General features: G+C 41.0%; 1 protein-coding gene across 1 annotated transcript in view; it reads left to right on the forward strand.

The window, feature by feature from the left end:
• The window catches only part of CCDC146 (coiled-coil domain containing 146), a 120,068-nt gene that overhangs the window by 70,463 nt on the left and 35,105 nt on the right, over positions 1 to 14,500 (forward strand). Inside the window, exon 4 of the mRNA XM_067564521.1 lies at positions 2,607 to 2,816. Within this exon, the coding sequence (XP_067420622.1) occupies positions 2,607 to 2,816 (210 nt within the window). The remainder of the gene's footprint in view (positions 1 to 2,606; positions 2,817 to 14,500) is intronic.

The following is a 14,500-nucleotide window of genomic DNA, read 5'->3' on the forward strand; positions in this document are numbered from 1 at the left end:
TCCCAATGCAGAGGCACTGCACAAGGTCCCTTACATTATCAAGACCTGCTTACAGTGATTGCACTTAAAAAAGGAAGCAGGAAGGCAAAGAAAAAGCCATTATGGTTAAATGGCAAGATTTAGGAGGTAATTTGAGCTAAACAAGTATTTTTCAGAAAATGGAAATCTGAATATAGTGATAGCAATAGAAGAGCATAAACTACAGCAGGTAAAGTGTAAGGTATAAATTAAAAGGCTAAGACCAAATTTTGTAGAGCAAATAGCCAAAGATTAAAAAAACAGAATAAGAAATTATTTTGTTTATCAGGAGTAGGAAACCTGTGAGAAAACTGTGGGTTCACTGAATTAATAGGGTTTAACGGGCACAACTAAAGAAGATAAGGACATTGCTGAGAAGCTAAATAGTGTCTTTGTATCAGTTTTCTATGCTCCCCTGACTGGGGACCCTTGTGCTCCCCCTTGACTGACCCCTTCCTTCCTGCCTCATCCCAGAGGCTCTGCTCACCCGCTGCCCCACCCCCCCATTATTGTTGGATAGGAGGATTGTAACTCCATATTGCCTCAGCTGCTGATTGGTGGAGGCAAAGAAAGGGATGGGTGAACTCCAGAGAATGCCGGCTCCTGGAGCAGGGGATCTGCCTGCCCAGCGCTGCAGCTAAGAGCTCTGTCAGCTCCTGCCCCAGCCTCGGGGCTGGAGGAGTTCTGTACCCCTGCTTACTGGAGGGGCGGGGGACCATGCCCCTGCTTGCCCATCCCTTGTGCACACCCCTGCTTTGTTGCAATAGTTGATGATTAAGAGTAAGACCAGTATTAACATGCAATGCCTATTGTGGAATAATCACAATGATGAATGAATTATGAGATCTTCATGTTATGCAATGTGAAGAACTGAAATCTTTTGTTATATTAATTATTGTGCATACTTTATGAATATTAATAATTTTACCAAATTATTTTCATATTATACTAATAGTAGTTCAGCCACATTGAATAACAGCCTCAAAAATTTCAAATTCAAAAGCCAAAATGGGTTTTAAAGTTCACAAAAGATCAGAAATAATCAAAGCACTACTATTTGCCCTTTGCAAATTAAAAAGAAGATAATTTACCCTCCCCCCCAAACACAAAAGTAAAAGGAATTTGGAATCTCCCAGCTGGAGAATTTATACACCAAATTTTAGCTCAGACAATTTTCATATGCCAAATTTAAACTTACCATACAACTGGATACATGACACAAATATTAAAACAACCAAAATAGAGGAATTCAAAGTACACAGACACTATTAAAAAAGCAAAACATTAAACTAGCCATATTGAATACACATAGCTGTGGCATAGGAGAAAAAGTTCAATTTTTTCATTGCATTGCAAAGTAGATAACCACTTCCTATTTTAACAAGTAAATACAAAAACCACATACTTCAACAGGAACTAAGAATGTGCTCTGTAACAGGAACTAAATCTGCAGTGTACTGAGGTGTTAAATTTTAGTTCTTAAATGGTGAAATCCACGGTAGTGCAGAGGGCTTGTGCAAGGCCCTCCATACCAACCTGTATCCTGCGGTGGTGGGGTGTGGAGAAGGGGGAAACACAGGGTCCCTGGTGGGAGTGCTGGAGGGGAGAGTGAGCCCTCTGGTCACTAACTTGTGGTGGCAGCATAGAATATGCCCCTCCAAAAGGGGTCACATTTTTATTCCTACGCACATCTCTGCAACAAACAAAGTCTGCTAAACTGATGGATTTATTACAAAGCCCTGTGTCAATATATACCACCAGGCTTTGGTAATACAAAGTCAGGCAATTCATCAGTGATGAGGTCATGGAGGGTGAAGCACAATGAACAGCATAAACCTGCAGATCATTGCACTGGTCTCCTGGAAGAAGATAAGGCCGGAGGGACAGACAATAAATAATGGGGGCAGGATTTTACCTTGGATACATGAGAATTTTTCAGTTGACTATAATGGCCAGGATTTCACCCAATATCTGGCCTGTATCTTTCTGTTAGTGATCTTCTGCCTCATGCCTGTCACCTCTCCAGCAACAGGAAATGGATAAATGAAATAATCCCTCTCCTAGGAGTAAAATTCCTTCCCTGTCTTGCAAAATCTCCAGTAACATGAGATGCCACTCCACTTTTTTCACTTAACTGTGGGTTGCACATAGGATCGTAGCCATTGAAGTTGAGACCTCAAGTAATGAAACATGGAACATGGTGAAACAACCCACTAGTTGTTTAAATGCTCCCAAACAAATACAATTTAAATAAACCTGAGTGCCACTCCCACTCCTATTCCACTACTACTCCACCACAGAACAAGGCAGCCAGTTATATTTTCCCCATTTCCCCCATTTTATAGCACTAGTCACATTCTATAGTATTCCATTCTACTAGAAGGTCTATCACATGAACTATGAAGATGCACCCAGCCCTGAGTAACTGAATCTAGACACAGAGAAAAAGAGAGAGATCCTGATGTTCCTTGGGGTCCCATTTTATATTAAATGTTATAGGTCAGCATGTAAGATACAACAATGTAATTAAAAAGTTTCTTTCTGGTGCCTTTTTAATGCATGATCCTAACTGCTTTTATTTAACATAGTTTACAGGAGTCAGAGATCCAACTGTTGCAGGATGCCAAACGTTTCTCTGTAGAAATAGAACAGCAGCAACAGGCACTGGAAAAAGCTGATCAGTTCCCAGAAGGATTTACTAGTGAAGTCTCCAGAATGAGACAGCAACTTCTTAAATATCAGAATGAATATACCGCTATTAAAGAAAGAGAGTATGAACTTCAGTACAAGTTGAACAGGTAAGTGATGGTCAGATGATAGGGTTCACTTCTGTGCACATTTTTAATAACGCAACACTAAAGAGATAATATGCAATATAACCCTATTTCTCCCTGCATCTTTGAATACATTATTTTCCCTCTAAACAGGTATAGTGTTGCTCTGTCCTATTAAACATTTCCCATGATTTTCCCCAGATGTGGCTATGTGTCAGTGGTGGATGAAGTGACTCCTGAATGTAATTTGTGTATCATTTTAAATTTATAGGGTGCTTTGGAGTCCTTTGAGATACTGTATAAATATGAGATTAAAATTATCGGTTTCACTGTGTTCTACAGACTTTGGTAAAGACTACAAGTAGAGCATATTATCACAACATGCTGTGGCCCCAACTGCCACAATTATTAAGGTTTAGACAGAAAAGCTTGATTGGGAAATTTCTATTTTTTGGACTGTTTTTAGTACAAATGAAGCAAAATGTCTGTGAGACTCAGCAATTGGACTTGTGCTAAAATGATACATAATATGTTTGCCTTTAGAACTAACTTTTTTTTAACCCAAAAGTCAATAGAAATTCAACCTTCTCTATTAAAATAAAAAATGTAAGATATGTTTACACTGTCTGAAAACTCCCATCTCTGCAAAAGAAGATATTAAATATAATCATTTATTGTGGAAAAAGTAAATGCTTGACATTCTCATGAAAGGCTGAGTCTTGTAAATAACTTGATATTTTAAATATCTGGGTTTGCCTGCAAAAAAAAAAAAAAATGCTGACATCTAGGTATAATGTCTGTGTTCAAATTATCCTTCCACTTCTATTCCATAGTGAGATGAAGTATAATTGTCATGTAGTGTACTTGAAACTTTTTAAATACAATTACAACTGAATACCATCTCTTTCCAAAAAAATGTCTGCATATATATGTGTGAATGGAAAAGAATCCATATTTGTTCTTTGAGTAGTTGACCCTGTGGGCACTCCATTTCAAGTGTAGATGCATGCCCATGCACCTTTGATTGGAGATATTTGGCAGCAGTCAACACCTGCACCCTACACATCCTCATGCTCCAGTCTGAGGGTAAGTACAGAAGGGTGGACCCACTGCCATTCTAGTTCCTTTTCAACTACTGATGGCCTAAGACAGAGCCTTGTGGAGTCCCTTGTTAACTCTTTTTCTTTCCTTACTCATTTTTATTTATTTTTAATTTTTCATTTGTTTTCTTTGCACTTTGTGCATTTGGGTGGGGTCACCCCCTCTGTTCTCTTTCCCCCAGTAGCTGTGGTTTCCTGTCTGCCTTGGATCCCTTTGTTTGGAGCCCTCCTCTCTGGCCCAAACCCCGAGGTTCAAGCCAGACCAGACCTGTAAAAGGTCTTTCCTTGCAGTAAATGGACATTCTTGCTGCCTCAGGAATCACACACTCCATCAAAGTGCAAGGTCTGCTCTGACTTCAAGATCTGATCTAGAAAGCTGAGGGAAGACAGTCTCAAGCTACTCCTCATGGAGCATTTATCAAGGCCTGCTACCATTTCACAGCCCAGCTCCGCTCCCCCTGTCCCCCCTCCAATCAGCCTTGAGAAATCCAAATGCCCTGTCAATCTCCACATCTCCAGCTGCAATGGCCAAGTCCCAAGTGACAGCTTTGGTACCCCTGAAGCACTCCAAGAAGAGAAGGCACAAGTCCCCCATAGGGAGTCATAGATGGAAGGGAAGTTGCCCCAAAGGTCGGGCAGTAAAGAGATCTCATGTCTAGGTCTTGATACTGCAGAGGCTCCTAACCCCTCCAGTACCAAGTTTCACCTACTTCCAAACAAGGCTTCTCCTGCTTCCCATGTCAAGAAGCCCTGCTTGGTACCAGCGTTGGTATCCAGTTTGGAGCCCTCTACACATAAGGACTCCTTGAAGAGGCCAACACCAACACCAACTCCCTGGTACCAGCTCCTCCAGTACTGCCCATGCTAGCAGGCCAGGAGCTTAGAAAGCGGGCAAATGACCCAGCTACACAATCCCCAGGACTGGCAGCTACATCACACCAGACTATTCAACAGCTCACCTCGCTGGTACAGAGCACATTCCTGCTCTCAAAGGACTTCCTAATTCTTCAAGTACCTGACTGTCCTCTACTGGCAGGTACCAAGAGGAATTGCCTGACAGCACCATTAGCCCAGCCAATACCTTCATGCCTCAGGCACATGCATATCCTCCGGTACTGATCCAACCTCTGGTTCTGGTGCCACCTTCAGTATTGAAATGACCTCTGGTACCACTGCAGCTCCCCCTCTTTATCACCTCCAGAAATGGATGAGGATGCTTTTTCAGATTCAGAGGTCTCTATTTAGTGTTCCACCAATTTTCCTTTTAGACCTCCCTCCCTTGAAATCTACTTGGAAGAGGAGCTTCCAGAAACTAGCCAGCGATGAACCCATGGACCTCTTAGGCTGCAAAAGTTACTCCTCTGCTGCATTTCGGCTTCAGGTAGCTATTTAACATACATTAATGACTAAATATGACTATGTGAACTACTGCAACTTCACTCCTTTTATTGATTATTTGCCACAGCACCAGAAAGAACAGTTCCAAACCATTATTTCTTGGTGACCATCTGGCCTTCAGGCCTCCTTGCAGGCCTTGTTGAACACAGATGATACAGCCTCTTGATCTGTGGCAGCCACTGTAGTAATACATTGTGCTTCTCAGTTGCAATTCTCTAAGCGTCCCAGTGTTCCCACAGAGGTCCAGAACATAGCTGAAAATCATCTCCCTTTTGAGGCCCCCAAGCTCTTCATTAACGTCACTAATGAATCCCTCCACTCACTGAAAGATTCGAGAGCAACCCTCTGCTCCTTGGACATTGATGCTTCTGTGACCAAAATGAAATGTAGCAAATCAAAGACAGCCTGGAAATCTTGTCTAGCTCAATAGTATACATATCAAAAAGAATCACCTAAGAAGAATCCTCGATACCAGAGGAAAAATCCCTCTTACCACCACCCAGCCAACAGTTTCCATGACGCAGCCTTTTTTTGTCATGAGCCTGCAGGTCTCGAACATGGAGCCAGAGGTTTCCCAGTTGATTAATGCTTCCTTGTTCTCATCCTGCAGCTTGATACCAACTGACTGGGTGTAGAGACCATTAAACCTGAAGCCATATCAGGGAGGCTTCCCTAGGGGCCCGAATGGAGGAACACTGAGATCTCTGATTGAGCTTAAATAGAAACCCTGATGAAAGAGAGGCACAGGAAGTTGTTTGCACGACTGGGTAAATTGTTGGCTGGCTGCTGCATTGGACCCTTCTTTCTCTTCTGAATCATGAGCCCCACTTTCTTGACTTGTCCCTGGATCCTGCTTCCCTCCCTTGCTCCTGGTTCCTGTTTTCCTGACCTGTTCCTGATTCCTGCCTAGTTCCTGATCACTGCTCCAGTCTCTGACTCAGTTTTTGGCTTTTACCCTTAGCTTGACTTCTGGATCTGATCCTTAGCTCAACTCCAAACTCTGACCCTTGGTTTGACTGCCCAAGCCCCAGCCATGACACTTTTGATGGTTTGATTGAGAGCCATGAATCACCTGGACACTTTGTGCATCATCCTTTTCTCCTCCCACCTTTCCTATTTCAGACCATCATGGGAGCAGGAGCTGATCATGTTGGACAGATGGATGCTAGAAGTCGTAGTGGCAGGCTACACCATTTGCTTCAGCTCCATCTCTGCTATCTCCCACCCCTCCCAATCTGCTTTTGGGGGCCCTTCTCATAAGGGCCTGTTTTAATAGGAAGTTCAGTCCCTCCTGCTCGTGGGAGAGATTGAATCAGTCCCCCTTCTTTTTGTCTAGAGGGGTTTCTACTCCAGATACTTCCTTGTTCCCCAGAAGAAGGGAAGGTGGAGACCAATCTTAGACCTCAGAGCTCTAACACATTAATCAGGACTCAAAAGGTTCACGATGTGGCTGCATGTTTTTACCATAGCCTCCTTTTTTCACTCATGTTTCTCTTTGGCTTTTTCTGTTCTGCTATTCTTGGTGGCTTTTCCTGCAGACCAACAGGTCTGTCATCATCCTGATCTATCAGCAGCAGCACCTTCCCATGTGTTTAGATCTGCATAGCCAGCTTTTATGTGAGCTTTGAGAGTGTCCTTATATTGTTTTCATTGGCCACCCAGCATACGTGCTTCTGTTTTCAACTGTCCATAATATATGGCTTTGGGGAGTCATGTATCACCCATATGTATAAGGTGATCAGCCTGGTGAAGTTGCACCTGTGTGATTAGGGATTTAACACTAGTCATGCAGCACTGGTCCAGGACTTCAGTGTTGGTATCCTGTCTAACCACTTGATGTTACAGATGAGACACAGACAGCACATGTGAAAATGCTCTAGTTGCTCCAGGTGCCTGTTGTAGAGTGTCTGTGTTGCACAGCCATAGAGAAGAGTGCATAACACAATTGCATGATAGACACCAATCTTGGTGTGAAGTCAAATGCCTCTCACATTCCATAGGTGATGTCAAAGTTGACCATAGGTAGAACTGGCTTTAGAAATGTGCTACATGATTTCATCTTTGATCATGGCATTACTAGATAAAGGGCTGTAAAGAGAGCAAAACTTTTCTACCACATTAAGCAGTATGTCATCAATTGTGATTTCAGGGGCAGAATACATTTTTCCTGAAGCAGACTGGTAAAGCACTTTGGTTTTCTTGAGGCTGGTAGTCCAAATCACTTTGCTGATCTAGAAAAGCAGTTGATTAGATGCTGCATGTCTTCAACAGGATATGCTACAAATGCACAGTTATCAGCAAATCAATCACTATACTGCAAGCATGAAGATGCTGGAGATTAAAGATGCTGCCAGCTGTGCAGAATTGCATGTAATAATACCATCTCTAAATCCAGGGGGGCAAGTTTGTGGCCCTCCATGCTATTTCCATATGCAATGCAGTCTGTTCACAGACACTTTCAACACAGTGAGCAATGATCACTACCAATACTGAATGCTTTCCTTTGGCTCCTCAATTGCCCCAAGATTCTTTACCAAAGTACTTTGTGTAATAGTTGGGCTGCAATAATATTTTGGCTGAATGGTTTTCCCCTATCTTGGCAATTGGCTCTCCAGGGGCTGGACCTTTACAGAGATACAGTTCTCGACCAGCAAGAACCTGGCCCTCTTACACTGTCTGGGTTGAAGCTCAATTTTGACACTGGTCCAACACATCGAGTTTATAGGGCCCACCCTGGATTCCACAGCCATTGGACAAATTCAGCACAATGACAGACTTCAGCTAGTCAGAGGAGCCCTCAAACTACGGCTTGGACCTGCCTGCAGCTGCTAGGCCACATGGCAGCCTGCACATACACTACACCTCTCACAGGGCTGCATTGTAGATGTCTCCAAGCCTGGCTCAGGGAGGCCTACATACTTGACAAAAACAGCTTGACCAAGAAGGTACTATTCCGCAAAAGGTTCTCAACTCACTCAGTTGGTGAAAGCATCCCTGCAAGATCTGTGTGGGACCTCATTTACATAAAATCTCTTCCTGCCCTTTATGAGAACCATCACCACAGACACTTCACTGCTGGCATGAGGAACTCACTTCCAGGACCTTATAGCTCAAGGCAGATGGTTCCTCACAGAGTCCACCCCTCATATCAATCTCCTCAAACTCAGAGCTCTCTAGTATGTATGTAGCCACTTCCTACCCTTCATACAAATGGTCAGGATCATGACAGATGACAGAGCTACCATCAGTGCTTAATTTGTGCCAGGGCTTGCCAGGCCTGAGCCCTGGCACCTCTAGGTTTGGCAGTTCCATAGCCCCAGCACCTCTGGGCTTGCTGCATCAGTTATGAATATAAAAAAATTGCTTGAGCATTGGCACCTCTTTCATTACAAATTAAGCACTAGCTACCAGTGTATAAACGATGAAAGAGGAGTAAGATCCCCATCCTTGTGCACAGAGTCAATAAAGCTTTGAAACTGGTGAATAACCTCCCACATTGACATCTCAGCAACTTACCTACTGGGTCTTCAGAACACCACAGTATATATACTGAGCAGACATTTCTGTCAAGACTATGAATGAGTGCTTAGCAAATCCTATGGGAAATCTTCCTTACCTAGGGTGATAGACCTTTTTGCGCTCCCGTCCAACACAAAGTACTTCACATTTGCTCTCGGGGACTAATGGGCTGTTGAATAGTGGTGTAGACATTCAGGCTCAGGCTGCAGCCTGAGTTTTAGGACCCTCCCACCTTGCAGGGGTCTAGAGTTCAGGCTCCACCCTGAGCACAAATGTCTCCACTGCAATTCAACAGCCCCTTAGCCCAAGCTCTGGAAACCCAAGTCAGCTGGCATGGGCCAGCCATGGGTTTTTAATTACAATGTAGACATACCCTCAAACTCATGTCCAGCCATTGCTACCTGCTCAACCCCTCTTCCTTTGTAGATTGGGGATTTAAGGTTTAATATCTCCTTTGATCTCAAGTTCAGGCATGGGAAGAATAAACCTTGCAAGTCTAGTTGGAGCCAGGCAGTTGTGTATTTCCCAGTTAATAGCTTCTCCAATGTTTCCACAAGTATTCTCCCTGATGGTACCTTATCTTTGCCAATATTTCATTTCCTATTTGTTTCCCCTCAACAACCTCCTTTGATTTAACTCCTTGCAGTTAGGCAGGTTAATATCAAGCATCTAAACTGAGGTGCACATGATGGTCATAAAAATAATACAGATAGCTCCCTCATTCTCCACAGACAGAAATAAGAGGGTCTCCATTTTACTATCAAACTGAACAGAAAGTTAACTATTTTCTACATAGAAAAGAGAACAGGAACCACATCAGCATTCATTTCCATGTTAAGGGGAAAAGCTAGTCCACAGCCTAATCTAAGTGTGGACAAGTCCTACCACTGCAGTATGAGGCATCTGCTGCAGGCCAATTATATTAAAAAAAATTGGATGTCCTGAAATCTTCTAATTAAAAAAGACCTCTGATTTTAATACCATATGTCAGAGCAATTATCAGATAACCTTGTCAGTATTTAAAGATGTTGGGTTTTTATTTTCTATTTTATAATTATTTTAAAGAATTTTCAATGTTTTATTGTAAGTCTATATCTATCTTCCCTGTAGCACCTTACTTAGTGTCAGCATCTTTTCAGCCAAGTTCCATGCCCAATTTGTCAGAAAGCTGTTAGATATAAAGGAGGCTAAAATAATGGCAAAGGAATCCTTTCCTTAATCTCATGTTACTGATGAAATTAACTGTCAGATGTAGGACATGGGGTACAAAACCTTACTACCAGTTAAGGGGAAGGTAATTGCTGTTTGGCAGAACCTGGGAATGGGCAACAAGCATATTTTGAAAATCTTCCAGAAATCTCATGCTGGGGTCTTGTCATCTCTACTATATTCAAGTTATGGACATAGGGCCTGATCCAGTGAGATACTGAACACTCACCTAAAGTCAATTGCAGTTGAAGGTGCTCAGCACCTTACAGGATTGAACTCATAATGCTTTAAAATGTTCTGTTCTGGTTACAGTGTTCATTAATGAACTAAAACAGACCTCTGTTGACAACTACCATTTATATTTCCTAATCGCTTTTGACTTTATTTTTGTATTTTTATGGCAGTTTGCAGCTGTAGACATCTCTCAGGGAAAAAGTCTGGAACTTCTTTCAGTTAAGTGTGTGTGTGCTTTTAAACAAACTATATCTAGCTACATTAGTTTTGCATGCATTTGTATTCATTTTCATCAAAATGAATAAAGCAGCATGAAAAACAAGTCTCTACATTCTCAAAACACTAATTCTTAGGCTTAAGGATTCTGTTCTTTTTTTGTGTCTCAGATGTTCTGGTAGCCAAAATGATAAGGGTTATAAGCATGTAAAAATGAAGAACAGATTCATCAAAACCACTAGAGTTCTGTGGCACCTTAAAGTCTAACAAATTTATTTGGGCATAAGCTTTCATGGGCAGAAACCCGCTTTGTCAGATGCTTGAAGTGAAAACTTCATGCAAGGATGGGTGTGTTACATCACAGTGAGGAGGACAAGTGATAACGAGGTAATTCAATCAGGGTGGATGAGTCCCATTCACAACAGTTGATGAGAATGTGTCTGATGCCCAATGACTTTGTATAGCACCAACAGTATGCTAAATTTTTTATAAACAGTTATGAAAATTAGGACCTGACTCAAACAGATTACAGTATGCAGAGACTAAGGCTAAAAAATAAGACCTAAATTACAAAGGCTAATGGGTGAGACCAAACAATGACTTTTAGAAAAACAAAGCAATACAGTTTGACAATAATGAAGCCAGAGACAAATCTTTGATTTATGCAACTTGAAATAAACAACATCATGAGTATATACATAATGTGTATGTCAAATTAATATTGTAAATGAAGTATTTTAATTTGACTCTACTTCGTATTTGGGCTTTAGTTTAACTTTTAAAAATTGAGTATTTTAAAGGAGTATTTCTTCTTTTATTTGCTTTTTGTGAAAGCAGTAGGCCTGCTCAAGGGAATTATAACTTTGTATTTGCAACCCTCTGTTGCCACAGAACATGAGGTATTAAAATCCTTTAACTTTCTTCAGATGACAGAACTTCTGTTGTGAATTTGGAATGGTATCACAGGAATCTGACCTCATGAGAGAAGACTGTGATAAGAAAGGGAAATGGTGCCAACTTCTTTCTCCCCTACAGTGTTAAGATTGTCCTTGTGATCCTCCTGGGCTGATCTTAAAGAGAACACTCCCTGGCCTATACTGCTGACAGGAACTGCAGTACCCACTTAATTAGTTTTGGTGGCAGCTATATAGATATGGGTACATTTTCAGAATGGGAATTTCAGTGCTGCTATTGTGATTATGCAAGCCCAAGCAGTGCTACCAGGTATCCAGCTAAAGTGCCTCAGCGTTGTAAATTCCCCTTCTTAGTTGTCTAGCTACACACTTCAATAACTCACTAGCTAGGTAAATGAAAATATTCATTCATTTATGTTCAAATAGCAGAGTACTCTCAAGGGAAAATTACAAGGCTCAGCTGTGGCATTTAGGTGCAGTGCATAGTAGGAAGAGCAGTACAGAGCTCCACCATAAAACACAGGGGGAAGGGGGGAAAGGGACACACACAACACTGGCTGCTACATCTGTCTACAAGGGGCAAGCCTTACATTCTCTCTGCCCCTCTCTGGGGTGCTGTGAATTTCTAGGGGAATCTATAAGGAGCAGTCCCTTGCCACATAAGGAGTAGTGAGGAAGGCTTTTTGCATTGTTTTCACTACACACACTCGCACTGTGCATGGGCCAAGCATAGTCTGGTCCATAGTGACTTGTAAAAATAATACTAAATTAGGCCCTAGTTCTTCAATCTTCCCTCATAATGAATCATGCTTACTAATATGAGTAGTTCCATTGAAGACTATGGAACTGCTCTTGTGATTAAGTGTTACTCAGCATGAGCAAGGCTGAAGACTAAGGATTTTAAATACATATTACTATTTTATTTTTTTAAAAACTGTATCCTGTACTAACTGGTGAGAAAATAATTACAGTAAGAGTTGTAATGTTTTTCTATTACAAAGCAAGCAACAAAAGGTGCCATCTGAAATCTTGTACTTTTGGCCCCAATTTATCTTCCTGTCTTTTATTAAATAATCTTACATATAGATGTGTATATATTTACACATTCCTGCTAATTCATCATGATGTTCTGACTCACTAGTGCAATAAATTGTTATAGTCATAACAATATTTTTCCATTTCTTCTATCTCTGAATAGCAATCAGTTGCTGCGTATGAATGTCACATAAGAAACTTTTACAATACATAACTGATTCCACACCTGGGGCAGTACCAAGAAAAATTCTAGCTTCTCGAATAATACTGTAAATAAAGCAAATTAAGCAAATGGGGGAAATGCAGCAGACAAAAACTAGAACACATAATTCTACATGTTTAGACTGAGAAGTATTCCTGATTTTGATCTCTCTGACCCATAAACTCCCTCCTCTGCAAAAGCCATGGAGGGGAATAAGTTCAAGAACTACAGCACCTGTGCATGCTGTCCCCAAACCCTTGGGACAAAAAATGCTACAGATGTTAGAGAATCATGGGTATCTATTTCTCAGAACTTGTGGCTCCTAAATAGCCTCATGAAGTGATTGCTTCCAAAATCACCTACACTTCCCCCCACCCTTGGCAGTGCCAATTGCCAAGCTGCCATTGGATGACAGACCATTGCTGTATTTGTTTACCACTCTGAGGGAGCAATTGCAGAGGATGTAACCTGCACTAATTGGTGAGAAAAATAGCTACAGTAAAAGTTACTTTTCTTTTACAAAGCCAGCAAATAAAAATGCCACGTTCTTCTTTATAACAACTTGATACATACTTGAAGACTTATGTCCCTGCTCAGTGTTCTCTTCTCCAGACTAAACAAACCCAGATTTTTTTCAATCTTCCCTCATAGGTTATGTTTTCTAGACCTTTGAAAAATGAAACGGAATCCTTTGTGTAAGCTAAGTGAAACAAATTAGCATTAAACCAGATGTTCCAGTGCATTATGACTGGAACAGGGGTAATAGACAGACTTCTTTCTTTATCCTCCAAGTGCATATGAAAGCGAGCTTTACATGTAGGGCAGTTTGTAAATGCTCATTTCACAATGACAACCAGGTCATTTACTTTTTCAAGCTTTTTATGCCACGTGCCGACTTAAGTTTAACAAATAACACGTAACATGCACAGCATTCAGAAACAAGCACTTAATGCTCCACTCCCAGGCTTTTTTCATATATGTTTAATTGATACGAGAACAGTGATCCAGTCAAAGGAAACCTCATGTTTATTCATATTGCTTGGCTAACTGTCTTAAAAGTTCACAGAGTCTAAAACCACACAGTCCAACAGAATCATGTTAAATTTCAATTCACGTTCACATTCTGATTTGTTTAAAATAGCCAGTGTGTTGAGAACATATCTATCTTCTGCAGACGAGATCTTGCTAGTGACAAAGCTGATTCCATCACAAGTCTTCAGCTTTTCTTTAATTTAATTTACATCATTATTAAATACTAATGGCAAGTAGAATGCTGGAGATGGCTCAGACTTGGTGTGATTCTAACATTTCTCAAGCTATATTCTAAATACTCCTTTAGGATTACATTGTCAAGGGTTTTCAGGGTCAGATTCGCTGCACAGAAAGCCTCAGTAAGCTTTAAAAGCTCTTTCCATCTATGGAGTTGTTCATCTGTTTTCATCTCAAACATCTGAGACACCATTTTTGTTGCACTGTTTGTTTGCTGCCCTTTTCATAATTCCAAACCTCTGCTTTACGTCTGTGGGATGCTGTCTCCAAATGTTTGATCACAGCTTGCCTTATGACTGTAATCTCCTGTTATGTTGCATGTTGAACAAAATAAACCTCTTTCATGAAAGATATTTTTAAGATATTGTGCAGATCACCCCTTTGCACTTATGCTTGATATTTTACTCCTTATCATTAGAGCGATAGACTAAATCTTCTGTGTTTGCAACATAGCATCATGTTTGTAATGATGCTGAGGAAGACATCCAAGCTGGTCAAACATAAATTATATAACATGTTTATAATAGTTACGTGAATTGTGTAACAATTTCAGGTAATTCATGCAACTATTAAAACCACATTTTTCAGGTAGACAAATTCAAAGCACTTTGC

Source organism: Emydura macquarii, unplaced genomic scaffold, assembly GCF_026122565.2.
Source record: "Emydura macquarii macquarii isolate MOO-44397 ecotype Brisbane River unplaced genomic scaffold, CSIRO-AGI_Emac_v2 contig_2636, whole genome shotgun sequence".
Classification (NCBI taxonomy): Eukaryota; Metazoa; Chordata; order Testudines; family Chelidae; genus Emydura; species Emydura macquarii.